Genomic DNA, 25576 nt, shown 5'->3' with positions numbered 1-25576 from the left:
AAGTAATTATTTAGGAAGCACACAATTATTTCTGGAACAGAGTAATTTATTTCTTGGTTCATCATAAGACACCTTGATATTTCAGAGGCCGGTTACACTGACTTGTAATATGTGTATGCATGTGAGTCTCTCCTGCATCTTGGAATCTTGGAGGCGGGGTATCATCTTATCTCATTGATTTTAAGATCTCCGGGTCTAGCCTTGAGACAGGAGCTGTGCTGAGGAATCCCTGCTTCTGATGATGTGGTTGCCAAAACACTTGTCTCTACAAGAGCCCTGTGTCTGCTCTTCCCCTGATGTTATCATGGATCACAGACATGCAGCTCTAGCGCTGAAAAAGGCATTGGGTGTTCTGTAAAGATAGTGAAGGCGTAGGAGGCAGATTAAGGAACTGAGTCCAGTGCGGCTTGTGTAAGGGGTCATGTGGACTTGGGGGACACTGTCGCTGGGGCCCTAAAGCCATAGTCGCCATGCTTCTGGCTGATGCCCCTTGATTAGTAAATATTTTAAAACACAGATCCCTGTGTATGCATTTGTTTACCTGCAGATAGCATATACAGAGTTCAATACTAATATATATATATTATAATTATAATTTGCATTAAAAAGATGTTGAAAGGGAAGGATGACTATTCAAAAAGTAGATTGTAGAGATGGTTGCGTAACTTGGAAAATTCAGTAAATATTAGTATTCAGTCATGCACTTTAAATAGGTAAACTTTCTGTTATGTAAATTTTGCTTTCATAAAGAATTTTAAAAGAGAAAGGATGAGATGGAGATGGAATTAGCAGTATACAAACATTTTAAAACCTATTGTAAATATAAAACACTTCACTCTCACCCAATGTTTTGAGAACTAAATACTCATTGTTACTAGGAGCAATGTGATTAAACATGGTATCCTTAGTGTGTTTTATCACTTGTTTGGTTAAAAAGAAACTCATTTTAGGAGTTATAATTACCATTCTTTAATACTTCTGCCTGTGTTTTGTTATCAGCATTCTCCTAAGTCCATGGTTTCTTTGTAAGGATTTTTTTGTAAAACTTGATTAACATCTTTAAATCTCTTTAGCAGGCGTGTGGGTACACACACCCGCACCCCCCCCCCCAGCCTCTAAATATGCAGCACACAGATCTGAGAATGGTCTCTGTGGTGTGAAATTTCCAGTTTTCCCTCAGAGCAGCTCAGAATGGCTTGTGATTGGCTGATCCGTGGCTTAGTCATGGGGACCACATTGTCTTCCCTTTCCTGGCTTTATTAGCGCCTTTCCCTAGGGAAGTCGCGTGTGTATCCTTTTCGGTTTATTATTGTAATTTCTTATCTGTCTCCTCCTTCAGGCCGCATGTTCTCTGAGTTCAGGGACTCAGTTTGGTTCATTGTGGCACTGGCCGCCCTCTGGCCGATTCTTGGCACAAGTTCTTGGCTCAATAAGTATTGTCAAATGAGTGAACCAATCTGTGTGTTAACTTTTAGCAATGGTTAATTCTTCTCAATTTTACAATAAAGATACCTATACATAGAAGTTCTGTGATTTAATCCCTGCCCACACAAAGGACCTCACACTTGACTTTGGAGACCAAGTGTGGGGAGCAGAGGAGGAGGGGGAAGGCATGGGGTCAGGCAGTCCTGGCACAGGGCCAATAAAAATGATGTTTCGTTGAGAGGTAAGACTCTCTCTTCTGGCATCTGGCATTTGGGTCAGACCCACCTATCTTACCAGTATTAACTTATCAAAGGGAAGGAATGAAAGGGCTAAACTAGAAAATGAAATAGGCAAATGTGTTACTTTGTTCAGAACAACGGGGGGCATTTTTGAAATACAGTGCTGGAGAGGCTGCTGGTGGTGCTAAGGGATTTGTAAGATTGGAAGAGTGGCCTTGTGACATCTGACTCTTTGCAGCAGCAGGACTGGCGGGGACCAGGAAGGACTCAGGTGAATTACATCATTTCTGTTTGTTTTGAAGAACTGCTTTGTAGCTTGTTTAAAATCCAGTTGGTTCAGTTTTTTTTTTTTTTTTTATGATCAGTTCTATTGAGGTATGATTTACATAGACCAAAGTTTACCCTTTTTAGGTAAATAATGGTCTGAGTCTGAGAGAGATAGACAGCCATGTAACTACCACCACAATCATGATATAGACTGTTTCTCATCACCTCCTAAAGTTCCCTTGTCCCCTTTTGTAGTTAATTTCCCCCCCATTTCCCCAGCAACCACTGATCTTATTTCTGTTCATATAGTTTCCCCTTTTTAAGAGTGTCATAAGGGATGGTATCACACAGTGTAAATAAAGCCTTTTGTGTTTGGCTTCTTTCACTTAATACATACTTTTATGTCAGTAGCCATAAAAAAGTTCGTTCCTTTTTACTGCTGAGTGGCATTCAGTTGCATGGATGTACCATATCTTTAAAGTCCATTCACTAGTTCATGAAGAGTGGGCTTGTTTTAGGGTTTTGATGACTTGGAGTAAAATTTCCATAAATGCATGTACCGGTCATTGTATGGATATCTGTTTCAGTTTCTCTTGAGTAAATACTTGTAAAGGGGATTGTTGAGCCATGTGGGAAGTGTATGTTTACTTGCATGGGAAACTAGCAAACCACCCCGAGTTGGTGGCAGTGAGCGCTTCTGTTGAGACCTCTCGTGTTGACGTGAATGCGTCCATCCTATAGAAACTATTAGTGTTACCGCTGTTAATGAAATAAATGAGCCCGTGGATGAAACAGTATTTCACGTTGTGTACGTGTCAGGGGAGTTGGAATATCGGCACAGTGCTCCAGAAAGGCCACAGAAGTGCTGTGAAAAGCAGGTTATATTTACACCCACAAATATGATTACAAAATGAGTTTTTTGCTCATGTTAGTGTGTAACCAGAGAATAGTGAGAATCGATGCACAAAGCCTCCTCTAATGGCAAACACTGGTGGAGGTGCTCTGCTACAGGATAGGTGTCGTCAGGGACAACACCCGGGGATGAGCGGGCTAATACAATTCCCGCTGGACCTCCTGTAAAAAGGAAAATAAAGCCCACGGCCCGCAGCATGAGGTGTGATCGTTTGATGTTGCCTCCGAAGTGTTTGATTACCAATTTGCCTTCCTGCCAGCGGCATGCCAGCGCTCCAGCTACACAGCATCCTCACCAGCACTTTGTGTTGTCATTTTTTTTTTTTTTTGCATTTGCTTACTTGTTTGTTTTGGTCATTCTAGAAGATGGTTGGTTTAGTTTTGAGTATAATGGTATGGACATAGTCCTATGTTCATTTTTCTCTCTTTAATTCTTTAATATGCTGTCATCACTTCTCTTTTTCTTGAGGAAGTTTCCCACATTACCTTTTCCCTTCACTGGTTCCCTTTGTATAGACTGTAGGATCAGCCCTTCGTGAATTACTGTCCCCGGTTCTATTTCTGCAGATTCGTGGTATGTATTCCACCCGACTTTGCTCCCTGCTGAACTCTTAACTGTTAGATCTCATTGCGCTTGCGGGCAGGTTTTGTGGCATTCTGATGAGGACCAACCAGTAGGCACTCAGGTAGCGTTCTATAAGGATTGACTGGTAGGAGATAAGAGAGTATAATCTGTCTTGAAATAATTATTACTATTCTTAAAAGACTCTAATTTTTAATATTTTTGTCTGTAAGATGTTACTGGTATTCTTTTAGGACTTAAGAGAAGCATGCTTGCCAGATTTTCAGTTCTGGGTTGGGGATCAGTTGACAGAAGCCTGTGATTGAAATTATTGTTTAAGCTATCAGGACTTTTTTTAAATTTTTAATTTAATTTTAAAATTATTTATTTATTTTGTATGGGGGAAGGTAATTAGGTTTTTATTTATTTATCTTTAATGGAGGCTCTGGGGATTGAACCCAGGACCTTGCTCATGCTAGACACACACTCTGCCACTGAGCTGTAATACCCTCCATCCTCCTGCCCTAGTATCGGGACCTTTGAATTGCTCCAGCTTCACTACAACGTCTTCTTCGTGTAGGATCAAGTGCAACTTTGGAAGTCCCCATTGAAATATCTCCTCTTGAAGCAGTTAGGCCTGGTTGGGCTTGGTTTCAAGTTCTGCCAGTTTCAAGCACTGACAAATTCAGTTAGAAGCGTAATTAATATCTTAGGTAATAATACAGATTTATCCCCACCGCTCTGAGTGTCTTGGGTCAAATCTTTTCAGTGACTGCCTTAGAAGGATTTAATGAAAACTGATGTCTCAGTAGTAACTTTGGGTGCTGTAAGAGAAAAGCGACACCTTACCTGTAGGAGAACAGTGATTCAGATAACTGAGATTTCTCATCGCAAATGATGCAGGGCGGAAAGAAATGTCACATTGTTTTTAAAGTACTGGGCTAAAAGTGCAGAACCCAGTATCCAGTGGAAACATCCTTAAAAATGAAATGAAGATATTCTCAGATGAGGGAAAACCAAGAGAATTTGGAGTCAGCAGACATGCTGTAATATAACCAGTAAAGGGAAAGTTAGGATTGGCTGGTAATGTTCAGTAGTGTGCATATGCTGTGTGTGTATAATAAAGTTATGCTTTCTACCAGTTAAATAGTTCCTAACTCAGATGATGGAATCAGCCATGTATGGGAATCTCCCCATCGAAATGGTTTTGAGAAACATTGTAAGAGAGAGCAGACACCAGGTTGTGTAGGAGTTGGATTTCTCTACTCTCCACTTGCCCCACTCTGTGATTCTTCTTTTTCTAATTGAGAAAAGCATGGTACTTTCATTTTTGTCAGAGACTCCTCTAAGGGCAGAACGATGTGATCACCTTTGAGTACGTGTTTTGAAATTGGTTGCGCATCTCTAGACATCACCAACAGCGTTGTCTATAGCACGTTAGAATTACTGAGTTTCCTTGTCTGCTTGGTGGACATGTAGTTGTCCCTTGGCTAGACAGTAGGTATTTGTTGCTTCTGTTGATATTGGTGTGGACTAAGGAAATGCTTTGAAAGGTAATTTTATAAGAGAAAATGCTGGCTTGATGTTCTGCGATTAGGGGAATGATGATAAACTCTGTGAGATCCTTATTTACAAGATAGACATTTGCAGGTAAAATTTCCTTCTTGGTTTTGACAGTTCCAACTGCATCTCTGAAAGGTTTTGTTCTTTATTCTGGAAAATTTGTATTGATTTGGTGGCTTACAGATACACACAAGTTGTTAAACCGGCTCTGTTTCTTGCCAGAAATGGCGTAAGAAGATATATAAAAGGTGTCCTTCGTTCTAAATTGTTGTTTGTCTTTAGGCTAAGCCTTCAGACATATTTGATATCCTAAAATAGCTTCTGCAATGCGCAGTTTACCCAGGCGGGGTATGATTTTTACTGGAAATTGATATCTCCCCCCATACCATCCCTCTGTCAGGGTATTCTGTTTCTGCAGATAATTCCTAGACGAGGAAACTTGTGAATGTGATAATAATGTCAGACAGGACATTAGAAGTTTGTCAGTTGTTTTCAAACATAGTTACTGGATAAGAGATCCCTGTGTGTGGTTTAAGGGGGCCATTAAATTCAATTATGTGAAAAAGCAGATTACTTTCTCTTATACTGAGTGAGTGTTGTTTTAATGAAGTTATTCGTTGTACGGTGCTTGATTTTCAAAACTGGAGTCTATAGCTGGGTGGCAAATAAGAAATATTCCAATAAGGGAATCAGTGTGTGTCTGTGTGTGTGTGCGCGCGTGCACGCGCATGCGTGCGTTTCTGTGATGGGAAGCAATTCCGTCACCAAGTAGACATTTACTGAGCACCGTAGCCAGGGAAACCTGTGCCTTCAGCGTGGGCATAACATTTATTTACCTCTAACTATGATCATGTCTCCTCACCATGACTTACACTTCTCTACTTCAGCCCAGTTTTGTGAAAGTCAGTTAACCTGCTGCCTCCATCTCTTCCTCTCTTACCCTCTTGGGAGCCCTCCCCCTCATGCCACCAGCACAGCTCATACCAAGACTACCAGTTATCTCCACGGCACCACGCGGACGCTTTCAGGACTGATGTAAACTAGCCTGCGGGCAGCGGTGATGCTCTCGACCACTTCCTCTGTGAAACACCCTTCCTTAGTTTTAGGTTCTGTTTGCCTTAAGGTGACAGGACACTATTTGTTCCCTTCTCTGGCTATATCTTTATAGTCTCCTCTGCAAGTTCATCCTGCTCTAATAGACTGTTAAGTGCAGAGGTTCCTTAAGGCTCATCCCATTTTTTTCCATTTGGTACTCTTCTTGGAAATCGCCTTCATCCCCCACACTCCCATTTACCGCCTGAATGCCAGTCTCTCCAAAGTCTATTTCTAGACCTGAGCTTTCTCTCAGCTCCACAGTCATGTGCCCAGATGCCACCTTGGCTTCTTCAGCCAAACTGCTCAAACCCAAAGAAGCCAAGACTGAGCTCAGGGTATCCCTTCAAAATCTGGACTTTGGAGTGAATGGCCCTAATACCCTTTAATTGGACTGAACTGAATCCTAAAGTCTTCTCTCTCTCATCCCCTTTATTATGTCCTGTCAACTCAACGTCATTGCTGTTTCTCAGTCTTAGTATGGAGGTGGACTTGTAAGTCACTGGGAGTTAAGGTAGGTCTTATCAGTAAAAGATGCTTTGAAGTTTGATTATCCATATGGTTAGAATATAAAATGTCATCCTCACCTCAGACCATACGCAAACAATGCAGGATAGAGTAAGATTGTAAAAAGCAAAACTTTAGAGCTTTTCCAAGAAAATATATGCAAATGTATCTGTGACCTTGAGAGTTTTAAACTGTACCCACCAGATGTGTGCCGCACACAAAAACACAACATGTGAGAAATGTTTATAAATTCAGGTCACCAAAAGTTTTTATACATGTGAATCTTGGCACCTTAATATAAAATTAAAAAAAAAATAAACTAGATATTGGGTGAAAAGATTTACAACAAAACACACTAAGAAAGAATCTTAATTAGCATGTTTAAAGTACTGTTTCAGATAAGTAAGAAAACACTCCAAAACTGTTCATCCCGCCAAAAATAATGGATCCTCTTTCACAGGTTCAGATTGGCAAATATCAAAAAAATCATGCAATACTAGGTACTTGCAAATATGTTGCACAAGAACGTGTTGGCTGATGTTGGGTGTATTAACAATACCTTCTTTGAAGAACGATTTGGCTATACCTCATTGGACACATATAACCCACAGCCTACAAACCAACAACTCAACTCTGAGATACGGTGTTTCTCAATGGGACCTTACTGGTAATTGGGGCGGGGTAGGTCTTTCTTCTGGGGCATCATTCATGTCTCTGATTCACGCCCTCTGTGTGTGAGTTACGCCCCCTACCATAGTCATTCAGACAGCCAAACATTCCTCAGACACTTCGAATCACTTCTAATGGGGCAGTCCCTGGCTGATTGAAAAACTCGGGGAGGAACTGCCATAGGCATCAGAAGACACATCTAAGAGCCTTCTTTAAAGCTCTGTTTAATTCTGTTTGTCGTAGTAAAATGTAGTAAGCATCTTAAGTATCTGTCTGCAGGAAAAGTAATAAATCATAGTATCTTCTGACAATGGAATATTATACAAATGTGAGAATGACTAATGAAGGACACTCTCCTTTAGATAAGGTGGGGGGGGGGGCGAATATTTCTGCTACAAGCACAATTAAATATACCCAGGTGTACAGATTAAGCCCGTCCTGTCAGAATACCTGAACTTCATTTACATTTATCTTTCCCCACAAGGTAAATGTATGCCCTCAGATTTTTACTTTTATTGAAGTTAGTTTAGATTTTTCTTTTTTTCTCCCCCTGTTTTAACAGAATGTGATAGGAAATTTCCTTTTTATCTTGATGGTTAACCGAGAAGATACCTCAGTAATGACGCATTCTGACTCATAATAACTACTTGCTGCTCTGTCCTTTGAACTGATACTCAGATTGTGAAAAGAAGCCCCGTTCAGCCCATTTACAGTAAAGGAGAACTTTGAGAAGCACAATTGGAGTCGGTGCTATTGAGTAACTCTAATGCACGCAATGATAATGCATGCCGTTGTCATTCTCAGAGCCTCTTTCCTTCCTTGTGTTTCTCATTTAGATAGTGGTTGTGGTCCAGGTTCCATCAGGAACTTTTGAGCTGACGTTTAAAAGGTTTGGTTCTTTTTTTCCATTTGGCCAGTTGCTAGCAGCCAGCTGGGGAGGATGTCTGGGTTAAAACCATAATAATTGCAACTTCCATTAGGCTCTTGGGCTTGGGGTTGTTTCCTGTAAATACCTTGTCCTGCCTTCAGTGGTTTGAAAAAGCAGACTGCTTATTTTTGTTCAATAAATGAAAACTGAAGTTTAGCAGGTAGGGTAGCATAGGCATCTTGTTTTGCAAATAGATTCTGCTTCTAGTGCTGAAGGTTTGCAGAGTGTGGATTGTATTTTAACTTGTAGCCCCTTTGGGTGTTGATGACAATAACCTATGAACTTATGTCATCGTAGGAAATGGAACAAGTATGTTTAAGTTTGTTTTTACATATCCTTTGAGATGAAGAAAACTCGATATAGTTGGATTTATCTCACCAGTCTTTTCTTCAAACCTTAGATTTATTCTTTCTTCAAGTTGCCATTATTCTGAAGAATGCATTGCTGATTGGAGGGATGACATTTCCAAGCATCAAAGAGACCAACAGTCCAACAGTGTATTGGCTTTATGTACAGCCTTGAGAGCTATGATTTTTTTCTTTCCTAGACACATATCTTTTATGTTTATATATTTGCAGTACTGTTCACTTCATACTATACTTGTACGCTTGGGGAAATTGGTCACCATGCTTTTGCAAAACTTATTGAAAGAGTTCTGATTCCAGGTAAAATTTAATAAAACCACTCCAACCTTTTATTTTCCCTATGAATAGTGAAGTGAAACCTGCATAAAATGCCTGGTGAAGCTAATTGAGGTCTCTGAAAAGTAAATATCAGCATGTGGATCAGGGGAGAATACTAGACCGAAATACCACTGAAGTAGAGATGTGCTTACAGTTTTTTTCTTTGCTAATCCCCCAGCTTGAATTCAGTGCAGGCCAAAATCAAGAAGTCAGTATTGGGACACAGAGATTCAAGAGACATTTCTAGTTCTGGCTCAAGGAGCAGAAACGGGAAGCCCTAAAGCTCAGAGAGAAGGGAGAAAATCTCCCATCTTTTTCATCTCCTTTTTCTTGGTTTTGTCATGCCCCACTTCCCAGCAATCTTGTGGCAGGCAGTAGCAAAAACAGCTGGCAATGGGAAACTGCAGTAGCCAAAACAATGAGTTAGGGGTACATCCTTTCTATTTGGCAAAGCTGTAGTTCTGAGAGGCAGGGCTAAACCATTGCTTGCTAGCTTTTTTTTTTCTTTTAATTTCTCTTGATCCTCCCACTACTCTGGTGCCATCATAGAAGTGGATTGTTGCTGATTGGAGGAGTGAAAAGGAGAGTTTCAGGATACCTAGCAAGTGTCAGAGGACACAGCTGAGAAGGAGGGGGTCGGGAAATTATCCCGTGAAGCTGTTTGTGAACTCCTGGATTGACCAGTATCTGCACGTGCTTGGATCTGATACTTGGTTAGCATACCAAGGGCTTTGAGGATGGAATTAGTAAATAGAATTTCACCCGAATCCCAGACTGATCTCCAAGTGGTGCACACCCAGTGCAGATCTGAATGGCTCTGCATAGCTTTTGAAAATGGAACTGAAGTTGGAACCACAGTCCACAGAAGATGGGTTGGAATTAATGACCAGAAGCTAACCAAATCAACTGCATGATAAAACAGTAATATCAACATTTACCGTAGATTTAAATAAGGCACAGGATTTTTTAATAAAACATTGAAGATGTTCAGGATACAGTCCATATTGACATATGAAGAACTACAAACATCTCAAATCATAGGAAAAGACAATTAACAGATGACAATGAAAAGATGAGTTTAAAACAACTATTATGAAAATACTCAAATGAATCATCTTGAATCCTGAAATAAAATTTAGAATAGGAACTATTAGTAAAGAAATAGGAAATATGAAGCAGAACTAAGTGGAAATTTTAGAATTAAAAAAATACAGTAGCCTCTCTTTCTTGTCCATTCCCCCTACCAGAAAAAAACAGAAACACACAAAAAAACCCAAAACAACCCAAACACACCTCACTATGTGGATTCCATAACAGAATGGAGATGACAGAAGAAAGATTAAGCAGACTTGAAAAATAAATCAATATAAATTATCCAGAAAGGAAAAAGATTGAAAAATATTGAAGAGACCCTAGAACTATTGGAATATAACAAAAGAGGCATAATGTCTGCATGCTTGGAGGCCCAGAAGGAAAGAAGAAAGATTGTGGCTGAAAAATATTCCAAGAAATAATAGCTGAAAACTTTCCAAGTTTGGCAAAAGAAATAAAGCTGTAAATTCCAGAAACTAAGCTAATTCCAAACAAGATAAATCCAAAGAAATATACACTCAGCAATATCAAAACTGCTGAAAACTAAAGACAAAGACAAAAATCTTGAAAACAGTAAGAGAGAAGTGATACCTTACCTATAAGAGAACAGTGATTCAAATGATTAAGATTTCTCATCAAATCATGGAGGGCAGAAAGAAATATCACATTGTTTTTAAAGTGCTGGAATAAAAGTGCAAAACCTAATATCCAGTGGAAACGTCCTTAAAAGTGAAATGAAGATATGCTCAGATGAGGGAAAACCAAGAGAATTTGGAGTCAGCAGACATGCTATAATATTACTAGCAAAGGAAATTCCTTAGACGAATGGCAAACAATACCAGAATGAAATTTGGAATATTAAGAATGGAGGAAATGATAAATATAACAGACTTTTCTCTTCTTGAATTATAAAAAAAAATGGTTTATCACTGAAATCAAAGTAAAACATTGTCTGATGGGAATTTTCAGTGTGTTTAGATGTAATATATAAGACAGCTTATAAGGGGGGAGGATGAGGAAACCTGTATGGTGGTATGGAAGGCAAAATGATCTCCCTGCCCCCCACAAATATCCATATTCGAATCCCCAAGGCCTGTGAATATGTTACAATAAATTGCAAAAAAGACCCTTGTAGATGTGACTTTGACTATAAACCTTGAGATGGAAAGAGTATCCTTTATCGTCCTGGTAGACCCAATCGTATCACGTGAGTCCTTGAAAGTGGAAGAGGAAAGTGGAGGAGGGGATCAGAGATGCAGTGTTGAGAAGGACTTTTCTGACTATCTCTAGCTTTAAAGCTGGAGAAGAGGGCCAAGGCGTGTGGGCAGCCTCTAGAAATTGCAAAAGGCCCTCAGCTGACAGCCAGCAAGAAAATGGGAGCTTTTGGGTCTGGACTGACCAAGAGACAGACTTTCCAGCTTCCAGGACATTATGCAGCCTCATGGATACCTTGATTTTAGCCTCCTGAGATGTGTATTGGACTCCTGACCTCCAGAATTGAAAAATAACGAATTTATTAAGGCACTAAGATTGTGGTTTTTTATGAGAGCAGCAATAGAAAACAAATGCATGTGGTTTGGTTTCTCTTTTACAATTGGAGTGCTGGATTATTGATTCTAAGTGGAGGGTAAAAGATTAACTGCATGCTGTAACCCCTAGGTCAACCACTAAAAGTATACAGAAAGAGATATAGTCAAAAATCACAATTAATATATTAAGATGGAATACTAAATGTTTAAATAACCCTAAACAATGTACGACAGGGGAAACAGAAGAACAAATAGCAGAGGAAACAAATAGGAAACAGTAAAATGCTAGACCCAAATACAAACGTATCCATTATTACTTTAAGTGTAAATGGTCTAAACAAACCAACTAAAAGATGGAGATTGTCAGATTGTATTTAAATATCAAGAAGACAAAATGGTTGTAAACGTGTACAAATAGCAAGAGCCCTTCAAAACACAGAAGCAAAAGCTGACGTAACTAAAAGGAGAAATAGATTAATTCATACTTACAGTTGAAAAAAACCCAACACTCCTCTCTAAGTAACACAAGTAGTAGACAGAAAATCAGCAAGAATGTAAAAGAACTAACCTGTCAACTAACTAGATCTAATAGACATTTATATAACAATCCATTAAATGCACCTTGACTAAAATATTTCTAAATGAATTTAGAAATAATCCCTTTGAGCATACTTACAAGTTATAATTGAATAATGTATTTGCGTCCTGCTAATATGAAATACAAGTTTATGTTTAGAATTACATTTTTTAAAGCAACAAAGAATTGTAAAATATTTTATATTTTTAAAGCCAGAATGACCCAATATGAAATATATGAATTAATAATAATTTTAAAACCAGCTAATATTGTATTAAACATTTATTCTGTGTGAATAAGCACCTATTCTGTTCTAAGCACCTATTAATGGACAAATTCATTCAATGTTCACAAGACCCCTATGAGGTAGTTACGGTTAAACTTACGTGTGAAATAGAAATAATAAGGAGACACAGGGCTGTTAGGTAACCTGAGTAAGATAGCAGAATTTGGGATTATGATAGCATTATCAATAATTACAAAAAATAGCTTTTCTTGACCACTTTCTCTGCATCAGACATTCAGACACTTTAACTTAACGCTGTATCTCATTTTGTCGGTAAACTAGGTAATATCAACCCCATCGGACAGGTGAGGAAATCGAGGCTTAACGTGAGAGTACATCTAAGTAGAATGTAACGAAGCAGAATTCCAGCCTGTGGGGATCTGTCTCTAGAACCCAAGGTCTTCATCTCTGCTTTGCCTATGGAAGATCCCAGGTCCATCCTGGGATGCTGGTGGTCACCAGGCATGGACTGTGAAGTCACAGAGTCCTGACCTTCAAGAGGCAGTGACTTCCCATTGACTGAATATCCTGGGCTGCGTACAAGTGCATGGAGCCTCTGATTTTAGAAAATGGTTTTCTTGTTGTGCTGTTGGCCTTTTTTGCCCTCAATTACTTGCGGCAATGTAAGGACAAGGCCGGCTTAGAGTGACTGGACCACCCTGTGCTTTTCCATAGTGGGAAGATTTACTGTGAGGCACTCGACACATAGAGTAAGAGCGGTTCTTCAACTTTGATTGCAATCTGATTCCTAATGGTCTACCCTGTTACGTCTTAAATTACCCCCTTTCCTGCATAGCATTTACCGTAATGATTCTTATTTATTTGTGAAACATTCCTATGTCTCTCACAGCCAGCTCTTTGTGGGAAAGATTTTCTCTCAGTCTTTTATTCTCAAGCTGAAACTCTGAAGGTTGCTTTCCTTAAGATTCCCACGGTACACCTTTTGCCAATTCTTCTGATCTGGTGTATTGGAATAAGGACAGATCTCTCCCTTTGATAAATGCTTTTCTCTCTAGTCACTTTTATTTTGATGTGAATTTTAAAGATAGTGGATGGGATCCTGGCTGATACGAACATGTATTTGTCCTTCAAAATGCACATTTCACTCTGGAAAGGAAGGTTACGTTTCAAGCAGGATTGGCAAACTACAATCTGCTGCTCATTTTTGTATATAAAGTTTTTTGTTTGGAACACAGTCACACTCTTTCATTTAGGTCTTGTCTATGTTCCTTGCTGTCACAACAACAAAGCTGAGTAGTTTAAACCACCACCTGGCTCTCGAAGTCTACAATATTTACTGACTGGCTTCGTGCAGAAACTGTTTGCCGACTCTGGGTTTAGAGGCAGAGAAAGGCACTCCCTTAAACATCTTGCTTAAAAAATGCGATTGCTTTTCTAATAAGTGTCTTTTGCTCTGCTTTTTCTGGAGAGGAAATAAGAAAAAAGTCTTCCTTTTTTCTCTTTACTTTTTATGATTCTCCCAAAGTTTATGCTAACTGACAAATGTTGGATATATTTAAGATATGTAATGTGGTCAGTTTAATATGCATATATGCTATGAAAGGAGTACCATAATCGAGTTACTTAATATCTCCATCACCTCATATAGTTATATGCCCTTTTTATTTGTATATGTGGTGAGAACACCTGAGATCTACTCTCTTAGCAAAGTTCAAGTATACATGGTGACTATAAAAATAAAAAAGACAAAGAGACTCGTGTCGGCAAGGGTGTGGAGAATAGGGAAGTCTCACACTTTGTTGGTGGTATAGCTGTTACGGAAATTGGTATAGTTATTATGGAAAACAGAATGGAGGTTCCTTAAAAAATTAAAAACTAGAACTAAGCTGGCAATCCTGTTTCTGGGGTATGTATCCAAAGGAAATGAGATCAGTATCTGCAAGAGATACCTGCCTTCCTTGTTCCCGGCAGCATTGTTCACAGTAGACAAAATAGGAAAAAACCCTCAGTGTCCACTGAGGGATGAATGGCTGAAGGAAATCTAGTATTTGTGCTTGAACAGTGGGATATTATTTAGCCATGAAAAGAGGGAAATCCTGCCATTTGCAGCAACATGGATGAACCTAGAGGGATGTTAACGCTAAATGAAATAAGCCAGACACAAAAAGCACTCTTCTTATGAAGCATTTTGTGTGTGTGTGTGTATGTGTGTGTGTGTGTGTGTGTGTGAAACTCATAGTTTTGTTCATTGCTTTAGCTTTTCTGTAACTATTCTGGTTAAAACAAAAAACAAAAACTTGCAATTCATTTCCTTAATAATACTTTTCCTGATGTTTGTAGACTCTCCCAAACAAATGCTTCAATCTTGATCCCTTAGTGGGACATGTAAGACTTGTGAGTCCTTTTCCCCACTTTGCTGTGCCCTGACCTGACTCCACTGAGAAGTTTCATGTTCTTTCTCCTTGTCCTCTGTTTCCTAGGGATCACTGAAGTCTCCCGTGAAGACGCGCCCTTTCCCAGAGTGACTTCTTTGCTCTCCAGGCAGCCATGGATCTGGATAAACCATCTGTCTGGGGCTCATTGAAGCAGCGGACCAAGCCTCTGTTTATCAACCTGAGCAAGAGGAAGGTGAAAAAGAACTCAAACAAACCACTGGACTTAAGGGCCAGGCATCACCTGGACCGCCGTGTCAGCCTGTCTGTCCCCGACCTCCTGGAGGCCGAGGCCTTGGCCCCCGAGGGGCTGCCTTACTCCGGGCCCCAGTCATCCTACACCTCGGTGCCCAGCAGCCTGTCCACTGCAGGGATCCTGCCCAAAAGCAGCAGTAGCTCCTTGAAACAGTCTGAGGATGAGTTGGATTGGGGCCAGGAAGAAGCCGGCCACCTCCACATGGTGGAGATGGACTCAGAGGAGACCTACGCCTCTGTCACTGAGGACAGGAGGGCCTCCAGCAACGGCATCTTTGATCTGCTCCAGAAAACTCCCCTGGGAGAGAACACACAGGGAGAGCCGGAGGTGAGACCAGGGCTGAGCTCTTTCCTGTTTCTTTTTTTTTTTTTTTTTTCAGCTGCTGCTTTTTAGATGCATTCAGTACCCTTGGAATATTTGGTCAGAATTCACTTTTGTGGTTAGCTTGGATGGAGACAATGTCATTTAGAAGAATTTAAATTAAGGTCATATTGATTGCACACAGTGTTTCCATTAGTTTGGGGTTGACCTCTATGTATTTTAAAAGTATTACAAATAACCTTCCTAGAACACTTTAAGACATTAAAAGCCCTATTGGATGAGGTTTTTTTTTCCCATCTCCTGGCAGAGAAATTAAGAGCATAACTTTTCCTCTAACTTTTTGCTGAAGTGTTTGTCTGTTTCTGTCTCTCTCTCTGTCATCGCCTGATCCTTCTCACAGACAGAAGTGCATATTCCTAAGGCATGTGTGCATGTGTGTCTTCCTTTGGCTGCCAGAGAGTTGGAACTTCCTCCTGCTTCACAAGTGTGTGCCTGCAGGAGTGACTGCTGCGTGCCACTGACCTGCAGGCAGCTTCACGTGCGTTCTCGGAAAATTAAAAAAAAAAAAAAGCCAAACGCTAAAGGAAACAAATTCTTAACGATTCAGGGATTTTGCAAAGCTTCAGTATTTGAGTAAAATAAAACAACCAAATATAAAAAAAAGAATTCTTATATTTCTAGCGTGAATTTAATTTAAATTCAGTCACCAGGTTACCAAACTGATTTGGATGATCAGTCATTTTAAAAAAAAATTCTTCCATTAATGATACTGAAGTAGATTTCAGTGTTGAGGTCATGGCTTAATTTTTCTGTATTCTGGGTTAGTGTTAGAATTGCCTAGAAAACTGGTTATTCAACTAGGATTTTTGGCTTTACTTTTAGAACCAAAGCTATTAATTATGCAGTGTATCTGGATTTCACTCGGGAATGGAATCTTGGATATTTGAAGGCCAAATTCTTTTGGAAGCATTACTGTGTTAAGATACCATTAACCATTAAATGACTTAACTGTTTCATAACCATTAACATTTATGAAATCCTTTTTGTAACAGTTTTATGATTTTTACAGTTATTTGTAAATTCGAAAAATGCATTTCCACTAATCAAAATATAAATTAAGTGAATTATTAAGCGCAGTTCCTAATTTATAGTTCTGTATGAAGGAGATAACACGTTAAATTATAGGCTAACATTAATCTTTATCTTTTTGTGACTTATTAACTGACCAGAAAAAATGGAGTGAGCTTCTTGGCTTTGGTTGGCTAATAAACTGAAATTAGAATAAGTTTTTTTTTTTAAGTTAGTGCTGCTAAACTGTTTCACTGACTATAAGCATTTCATGCCTGCTCTAACTCAGGCACCATAAAGGTTCTGATTGGAAATAAGAGATGGATAAGAATGTAACCCTGCCATCAAGTTACAGTCTGTTGAGACACAGCTTTGCCCAGCATCAAGTGTAGTGTAAGAGGCAAACAGACATCCGGGCTGTCTGTGCAGAACATCCAAGCCTTTTCTCCTGGCAACTTAGTGGGTGGGGAAGATCATACTTGGGGACCAAGGGGCGTGTCATGTGTGAGGCAGTGTTGAAGCTGGCACAGAGGATAAGGAGGAATTGACAGGTGAGGAAATATGACAAACACAGGCCTGAAGCGTGGATGGGGCCAGCCAGGGGTGGCGAGCATTGTGTTCTATCTGGAACGGAGGCTTGCGGAGTTTCCTGACGCGATGTATGTCTGTGGCGGGTGGGCGGAGGTGGGCTGTGCTGAGCGCTGGTCGATGATGACGGATGAATGGTTTACAGATGGACAGGGGATAGTGGTTACCTTCTCTTTTCCAGTTTAAATGCATGAAAGCCTGGAATACACAGTCCTTTAAGAATAGCGAAGAGAAGCAAATGATTATGTTCTTTTCCTGCCCTTAAAATAGCTGACTGAGACTGAGATGGACTCTTCCTTCCATGGCCACTTAAGTGACATCTGTCTGCTTGGTGACCTGTTTGCAGAGGGTGGAGAGACCAGGCTGTACTCCTCAGAGCACAAAGATCACTTGTGGTCAAGTACACTGTTCCACCCCCACACCCCTCCCCCTCCCCCACCCCCTGTGTTGGGTGGGCTGCTCCCACTGACCAAGGATCTAGTTTGACACTCGGTACAGAGGTTAGCCCCTCCCTTGCTTAACTTTTCCACCAGGCGGTATTAATTTGGGGATGGATGTGACTGGGGGAGTCTCGTTGCCTTTCCGCAGATCTTGCCCGTGTGAAGGGTATTGATGCATGTTGTGTCTGAAGTTGACCTTCAAGCCATGGGCCACTGCTCAGTGCAGTGGGGCCATGAGAAATTCAATTTGGTTGGAGAAGGTGGTGGTACGGGGGCCCTGCGTGGTCCGTGAGTTCTGAAGGAGTTCACAAATGTCAGATCAAATAGGAAGCAGCTGAAGTTAAGGAGACACAGAGGGAGAGCAGCTAATTTTTTCTTCTTTTCTTCTCGCCTGGCTGTCTTTTCTTACTTCCTTCTCCTGCTACCATTCCCCGTAGTAGTTATATTACAAAGTAATGTCTCCTGCCTTAGAGAATCAGTTAAGTATTTAGAAAATACAGAGAGTCACCCTAGAGTTGATGATGGAATAGAGATTAGACCCAGCACTGGAAAAAATGACGAACTCTACGGGGCAGTCTGTGGTCGGTGCTGGAGAACCAGAAGATGCGGAGAGCGGTCCCTCCGCGTGTGTGGTCGGAAAGGCTTGAAGAGGATGCGTTGTGAGGTTAAGCCTCCGATAGGTGGAGGGTAGATCGCAGTGGCTTAAGTTCCTGTCCCCGAGGCTAGAAAAATAAAACGTTCTTCGTTCACAAGTGCCCAGCAAAGATGCACTGCTCTGAGTATGGTTGTGTTTACCGATGTTACTAATTTTGTCGTTACCTTTTCAGCATGAAATCGAGGCCGAGGAAGTTTAATGACTTGCCTGATGTAATCCAGCTAGCAAGTGCTGGAGCCAGGATCTAAATGCAGGACTGTTTGAATCCAAAGTCTGTGCACAAAACTCTGGGTACAACAGGGGTTTAGAAACGCATATCTACAATTTGAGAGAACTCAAGAGCAGGTGATCTAGAGAAAAGTTAATCATCAGAGAAAGACATCTATTTTTCGTGTCCACTGTGCCCTTCTAAATGCAGGGATAGTTATAGTGGCTTTAATGGGCTTATCATCATGGTTTACAGCTAAGAATCCCGAGTGGAAGGACTGCCACCCTCCCCGCCCCCAGCCATGTAACCCCACAGTGGGGAGCATCCTTCCCTAACGTCTTATCCAGCAGCTGGAGTTTTGAACAGCTGGCTTGGGTGCAAGCTGATGTGGATGAGGAGAGTGGTTTAGAGAAGTACCCTCTGGGGCATTTCCAGGAACTCTAGTGACCACAGAAAAACAAAATGACAAACCACAGAGGAGAGGAAACAAGCTACAACTTGCAGATGAAACAAGTACACCACTTTCTCTACACTTAAATTACCTGGTCTTCACTATTTTTGTCTTACCTGAAAAATCATTACTCAACATAAATCGTGTCAGCAAGACGGGCCTGTAAGCCGTGTCCTGGGGCCCTTCGTGGGAATTGACCCCTTTCTCCTTTTTTCCTCCCTCCTTCCCCATCCGTTGAGTACCTACCATGTGCTGATCTGCTCTAAGGCACTAGGAACACAGCAGTCAACAGAACAAACAAAAATCTGTTTCCTTAAGAGATTCTATTCTAAATGGTGGGAGGCCCCAGGGAGATTCAGAAAGCGATAGATTTAATGGAGCAAAATAAAGCAGAGAAGGCACGGGGGAGCGCCGTGGCGCAGGTGTTGCCGTTGTGAAGCCAGCGATCAGGAACTGTCCCTTCTGAGATGATAACATTTACATAAAGGCCTAATGGGGGCGAGGCAGCAGGTTGTGTGTGTGTCTGTAGGAACGGCATCTCTGGAGGAGAGGGCAGCCAGGATGCAGGTTCCCGGGGGGGCGGGAGTGTGCCTGGTGTGTTTCAGGAAGAGTGAGAAAGCGGCGTGACTAGTGAGGGTGCAGGAGGTGTCGTAGTCACTTCTGAGGCCGTACCCCGCAGGCGTTCCCATCCTGCTGGGAACTCTGCTGCCGGAACGACCACCCCGGGCCCTGGATGAGCAGATGCAAAGGAGCCCTGCGGGCTCGGGGCCGGGTTGCTCACAGCCAGGGCAGGATAGATGGATTCATAGCATGTGCGTGGTGCTTGCTCAGCCTGCTGTGGACACTGGGAATAGCCGTCAGCAGGTTCGCCTCGGATGGGAAGCTTGCAGGGAGTGGCACTGGTTGATAAACTGTGTGGAGAGGGGCGGATGGCAGTGTCCCGAGAGGTACCTTGATTGTGTATCTGTCATGGGAACGTGTCTGAGGGGAAAGGATGGTCAGGACCAAGGAAGGGACTTGAGTTGCTGACCATTTTCTTTGAGTTGTTTTTTCCAGTCTTCCCAAGCGCATCTCCTGTTCTCATAGTGATGAAAATAATAGAATAGCAACCCCGATCTACTGATTGGTAAGAACTCTGCTTAGTGCGATACAAATAAACATTATCTTGTTGGACCACATCTGTTGGGCTCCCTCCTTACACAAAGAATCTCGTACAGTGTCTGGCCCAGAGAAGCTACTCAGTAGTTATCTGTAAATGAATGATTTTTTTTCTTTCCTCTACCAACCTAAAAGGGAAATATCTTTTTGCCCCTGTTAGAGATGTTTGCAGGTTATGGACTTTTAAGTAAATTTTTCAAGGACACAGAGCTAGGAAGTAGCAGAAGTGGGATTCAGGTCCAGGATTTTGTGCCTCCAGAGTGTTGTCTCCCACCGTGCAGAGCTGCCTCTCGGTGTGAGGCGAGGTGTCCTGGGTTCGGGTTCTCCTGGTTCTGGGCACAGTTGTGGCGCAGTCAAGAGTGGACGCCCGCGGTGCCGGGGGAAGCGCTTCTCTTTGACAGCTGTTCAGTCTTTTACGCTCTAGCTCTCTATCTGTAAACGTGTAAATTGTAAATTACGAATGACGGCCCATGGACTTATAAGAAGTTAATAAGAGTGCATATTTGTGAATTATAAAGTGCCAAGCTGAGCAAAGCGAAAGAGGGCACCATGATTCTTTTAAACTATCTCCTGCTAACAGTCATGAAAAGAAATTATGGAAGGTCAGTGGGCATATCTTACTGAGTATGGTAAGAAAAGTTTATCACGCCAGGGTTGGCACACGTTTTCTGTAACAGGCCAGGTAATCGATAGGTCCAGCTATTTGAGCCACAAGATGCTCTCTGTTGCAACTATTCAGCCCTGGTGGTGTAGCATGAAATTAGCCTTCGAAAATATATAAATACAGACATAGGCAATATAGAAATGAATCGGCGGGGCTGTGTTTCAAAGTTTAAAACTTTCTCTGTAAAAATAAGTGGTAGGGTTTAGTCTGCTGGTCTGTTATAGTGAATGTGTTGCACACACACACACACACACACACACACACACATACATGCGCACACACACCTGACTTAGTATTTTGTGCATCAGGTGGTATTCTAGAGTAGTCGCTGTAAGAGAACGATCTTGGGGGTGGAGGAAAAATAAACGTGTATGTACCTTGCTCAGTAACCTAAAAAATTGTGTAAGAGTTGCACATGAGCAGGCTCAGCCGTTTGGTAGACCCAGTTGTTCTGAACTGGCGTTCTGATTTTGACCGCTCATTGCCTCGCGGGTTGTTTTGGTTTTGTCGCTGCATCCAGGCATTGCTTCACAGTCTGTCTCGCCGTCTGATCCCCTTGGCTCCTTCTGCTGCTTTCTTTGCCCCGTCGGTATCTGTGTCCATGGCTGCTCCCGTCCTGAGTGTTTGTATGCTTAATAGCAGATGTGGGTTAAGTAATTAAGTAAAGATGCATTGTGTGTATCATTTGGTAAACTTAGAACACTTGAATATTTTCTGAAGACCATCTAAATGATCTTCTCAGCCAGCTTTGTACTCAGCTTCCCTGGATGTGGGTTTATGACTTCTTCCACTAAAAGTTTAAATAGCCAGTGATTGTTTACATCATTTATTATTTGACTTCCTGTGTGTTCTTCATGGTAAGATCCTTCAGACAGCCACGTGGGAGGTGTTATTTGTACAAGGTCACATTTAGTGTACACGAAAGAAAATGTTGTTTTTTCATATCAGTGTCCTGCTCTTAAGACCCTTGGTGGTGAGAAGAGGAGATTTTCCTTTTTGAAAAGTAATCGACCCATCCATTCAGAATAATCTCCCCATTTTACTAAGTTTGTAACCTTGCAGATTGGGGAGCCTCATCTAAAGAGAATTCAAAGTATGTATTACCTTTCTATAAATTTCACCTTAGCAAGATACAATGGAAATATCAATGCAAATTTGCTCTCATTAAAAAAAAAACTCACCACTTTTGTGTGCGTGCACATGCACACACACACGCATGCACGCATGCGCACACACACACAAACCCGAGTTATCTGAAAGATAACAGTGAGAGTTGTGTGAGAGAAGACAGCCTCATGCCAAGATGTTAACGCTGAGTTTCTGAATGTTTGTACATGACTAGAGAGTTATGTCATGTTAAGACTTTGATTTTGCAGCATTGATGATATTCAAAGTTATTTATCTTTTCGTGAGTGCGTCCTTGGAAACATTTGTTTAAAATGCTTAAGACCAGTGCTTAATGGATAAACACACAATGTTGCACTCAATGGTGCAATACTATTCAGCAATTAAGAAAAGAACTATTTATCCAGATGTTAACCTGAATGGATTTCAGAGGCATTGTGCTGAGTGAATGATGTCAGACAGTGTCAGAAGTCTGTATGCTGTCTAATTCCATTTATACGATATTCTGGGGTGAAAATGAAACTGTAGGAGGGGAACAGATCAGTGGCAGCCCTGGATTAGGGATGGGGGACCCGTTTGACCACAGTGGGATGACACACAGGGCCTTTTAGGGGTTGATAGCAGAGTTCTGTGTCCTGATGGTGGCGAGGGTTACTCAAATATCTGCAGAGGTTAAAACGTCAAAGTATTTTGTGCACGTGTGAAAAAGCCAGTTTTACTGTGTGTTAACTTTTGAACAATAAAATTGAGAAAGGACAATGAGAGTGCTGGATTCTACTTGTCGAGAACAACTACAAAATACTCTAATGATAACGGATACCAGGGCTCCCCGGTGAGAAGAATATTAATTGTGCATTTTAAAATGAAAACCTCTTTGCTGTGGTTTGCTTGGTTTACAAAGAAGGTGTAAATGGTGCAGCTGGCCCTCGGTGAACCACCCTGTGGGCCCGGTGCAGAGTGTAGGGGAAGACTCCAAGCGATGCGCCCCCCGTGGCTGGAACCCTGTCCTCCTGTGCTTCCATTGCCTTTCTGCTCTTTACGGAGATCGCTTCCCTTCCTTCGTGTGCACATACAGTGTGTGACAGTTACGGTGGCTGTGGGAGCCATTACTTTAAGTTCTGTGACTTTTCTGTGAGTAAAACCAGCCATAATGTTGAATTAATGTCATTCTTCACATTTAGTTTCCACGTCGCGGTAGGTGGAAGACTTAACCGCGTATTTGAATAAAAGCCCCGTGTCCGTTTCTGACAGCGTGTAAATGATGGTGGTGGTGTGGCGTCATCTTGTCACTTGATCAGCGTTCTCACTGAAAGCAGGGAGGCTAATTTCGGAGAGTGTATATGGTCTGCTGGTCTGAGGGGTGTGGCTCGGTAAGCACGTTCGCTCTTGTGTTTGACAGTAGAGGATACTGGACCATTATGTTCCTCAGCTGATAACCAAGCACGTCGGAAATTCTGATCCTGGCACTGATAGTTCTGTGCAGTTGGTTCCGTGAAGCGCTGATTCATTTAATAAAACTGGAGACACTAAGTGGGGTGTTCAGGTTATAGAAGATCAGACAGCAGATGTTACTCGTTGGTTCTGCACCTGAGAGCCTGGTGGGGCTGTTCTTGGTTTTATAAATCAAGCAGAAGAAGAATTGCTAAGCTTCCAGGAGATAGTCGTGTGGCTTGTAATAGTGTAAAAGGCATTGGGAGGAAATTGCGAGAGCTGCATAAGGTTTGAGCGTTGGCGTAATGTGGACTTCAGGGGGTCCTGTCCACTCTCCTGGGTGTCTTTTTACACATAACAAAGTTAGGAGGTACCAACCAGGAACCAGACAGGGAGGGGACCAGCAGAGTCCCGGCTGCCTCCTTCCTTGTTGGCTTATCAGGTAGAGCCCATGTTGAGAGTTGAGGGCTCTTTGCCCAGCTGAGCAGTGATGGTTCTTCCAGAGCCAGGGGGCTCCGGTGACTGAAGTGCTGGGGTCCTTAGACAAAGGACCCTTGGTCCTGCGTGAATGAACCTGAATTGAATGGAATATATTCACAATCCAGAGACATTGGACCTGGGACTGGGAGAAAGAGGCAGATGTGATGGGAGATGTATGGATGCAAAGAACTATATTCAGGGTTTCTGTTCTCCCTGGTGGGGGCGTGCAGGTCCCCACGCTGACTTGTGATCAGGGCTCATTGCCTCTGAGTAGCAGCGTTTCTTGATGTCGCTGTGGGCAGAAGGGGTGGACCTGAGAGCTCCTGCTTGTCCGGAGCCCTTCCTCAGCCCTCTTGGGGCCTGAAGAAATGTTCTCCGTCTCTGGAGACCCAGGTTCTCTTGCTGCCTGAGCTCCACTTGAGAAAGAGAGAGAGTCAGTGTCTTGGAAGACAACGTGCCTTCCATCCAGGCGGGGTCTCTCAGTTTGCCACGACCTCCCTGATTGTTGCTGTGGGTGGGAGGGACCAATGGCTACAGTGCCTCTCGTCCCCACCTTCGCCTCCCTCCCCCACAACTTCAGGGTCATTTAAACAGCCTCTGCAGGCCTGCCACCTGTGTCTGCATTTACCCATAGCTTCAGAGTTACTCAGCCTTGTTTGGAGGAAGAAATCTCATGTTTTCCCACAGGAAATCAGCCCCGGCTAATGTGTCCAACAAACAGAAACACACCCCAGATGCTGGGAGACCATTTGCTGGTTTCCCGTCCTCCGTGCCCTTCCATGCTGGCAGCCATCCTCACCACGGAACCTTCAGAAAATCCCAGAGCTCCTCTGGACCTCGCATTCGTGCATATAAAATCTGATACGATGCAGATGTCTGTGTCCCAAACCCTGCCCCCTTCATTGCCCCATGGACTCATTTCCTGGGTGCCCGAGGCATGTTTAAAGTAGGAGCTGTAGACACCGCCCATCTGAGATCATTTGCTGAACGTTTGCATGTCTCCTTTTTGGTTAGTTCTTGTACAGTTGCTGGACTCATGAGGTTGTGGTTGGAGGAAGGTCTTTCTTATCACATTTGAAACGTTTCCTACTTGACTGATAAGCTCAGGTCTCTGATACCTGATCTGCCCTCTTCTATCTGATGGCTGGGGTCCAGGCAGGCCCCCGATGGAGGGACCTGGCAGGATGGCCCTGCTACTCCCATGTCCTCTGCTGGGACAAAGCTGCTGGCATGCTAATAACTTGGATGAACTAGAGATGCCTCAGTGGCCCAGCAGGATCAGGCCCGCCTTATCCACACTCTGATCTGTGACTAAGATGGTAGAGGCTGCAGCCAAATGGACTCCGGTGAGTCAACCTTCTGCCAAGACTTGCCACACACACCGGAAGGCAACCCGCTTGTGTGAATCAAGCATGCAAACGGCAGATTCAAAGGGGGAGGAGACCCGATAAGGGCTATCTTTGCAGGTCGATAGTCTTTTGCTTTCCTTACAGCAATTATTATTATTATTTTATTATTATTTTTTTCTTATTTACAGATGCTCTGTGGAAGTGGTGATCTGAATGCTTCTCTGACATCCCAACATTTTGAAGAGCAATCTGTGAGTGACATTCCTGAAAAACAAACACTAAACTGTAAATATTTCTTAGCAAATGTTTGAATCTGTGTCTCTTTGCCTGCTTTCTTTCTAAAGGGTGCCGAATTGTATCCACCTGCAAAGACAGACTTTGCAAATTGTAGCTGGAAAAGATTAATTCAGTGTCCATTGATTAGTCAGAGTGGAATAGATTCTTCTAAAAATACAGAGCAGCCATGAAGTTGAGTGAGCGTGCAGGAGACAAAGCCATTTGGAAGTGCTTTGAAACAGGGGCTGAGAAACTTTGACAAGAAGGCCGTCCAGAATGACTCAGCCTCAAGATCGATTAATTGAATGTCAAATAAAGGGACAATAAAATCATTTCACCTGTACTTTGTCTTTCAAGAGACGAAATTTTGCACTCTTCAAAA

The 25576-nt window shown here is 42.2% G+C and overlaps 1 protein-coding gene across 3 annotated transcripts in view; it reads left to right on the top strand.

Annotated features, from left to right (window-relative positions):
• Positions 1-25576, top strand: part of MCTP2 (multiple C2 and transmembrane domain containing 2) — a 196693-nt gene that overhangs the window by 29139 nt on the left and 141978 nt on the right. For 2 of the 3 annotated variants that reach the window (XM_072950715.1, XM_072950716.1), the window contains 2 exons: positions 14773-15307; positions 25107-25169. In XM_072950715.1, coding sequence (XP_072806816.1) covers positions 14840-15307; positions 25107-25169 — 531 coding nt within the window. In that variant the 5' untranslated portion in view covers positions 14773-14839. The remainder of the gene's footprint in view (positions 1-14772; positions 15308-25106; positions 25170-25576) is intronic. The other variant, XM_072950717.1, reaches the window with a different exon arrangement.

The sequence above is a fragment of the Vicugna pacos genome, chromosome 27 (genome assembly GCF_048564905.1).
Source record: "Vicugna pacos chromosome 27, VicPac4, whole genome shotgun sequence".
In the NCBI taxonomy this organism is placed as follows: Eukaryota; Metazoa; Chordata; class Mammalia; order Artiodactyla; family Camelidae; genus Vicugna; species Vicugna pacos.
Note: the sequence above shows the minus strand (reverse complement) of the source record. Positions and strands in the feature narration are given on the sequence as shown.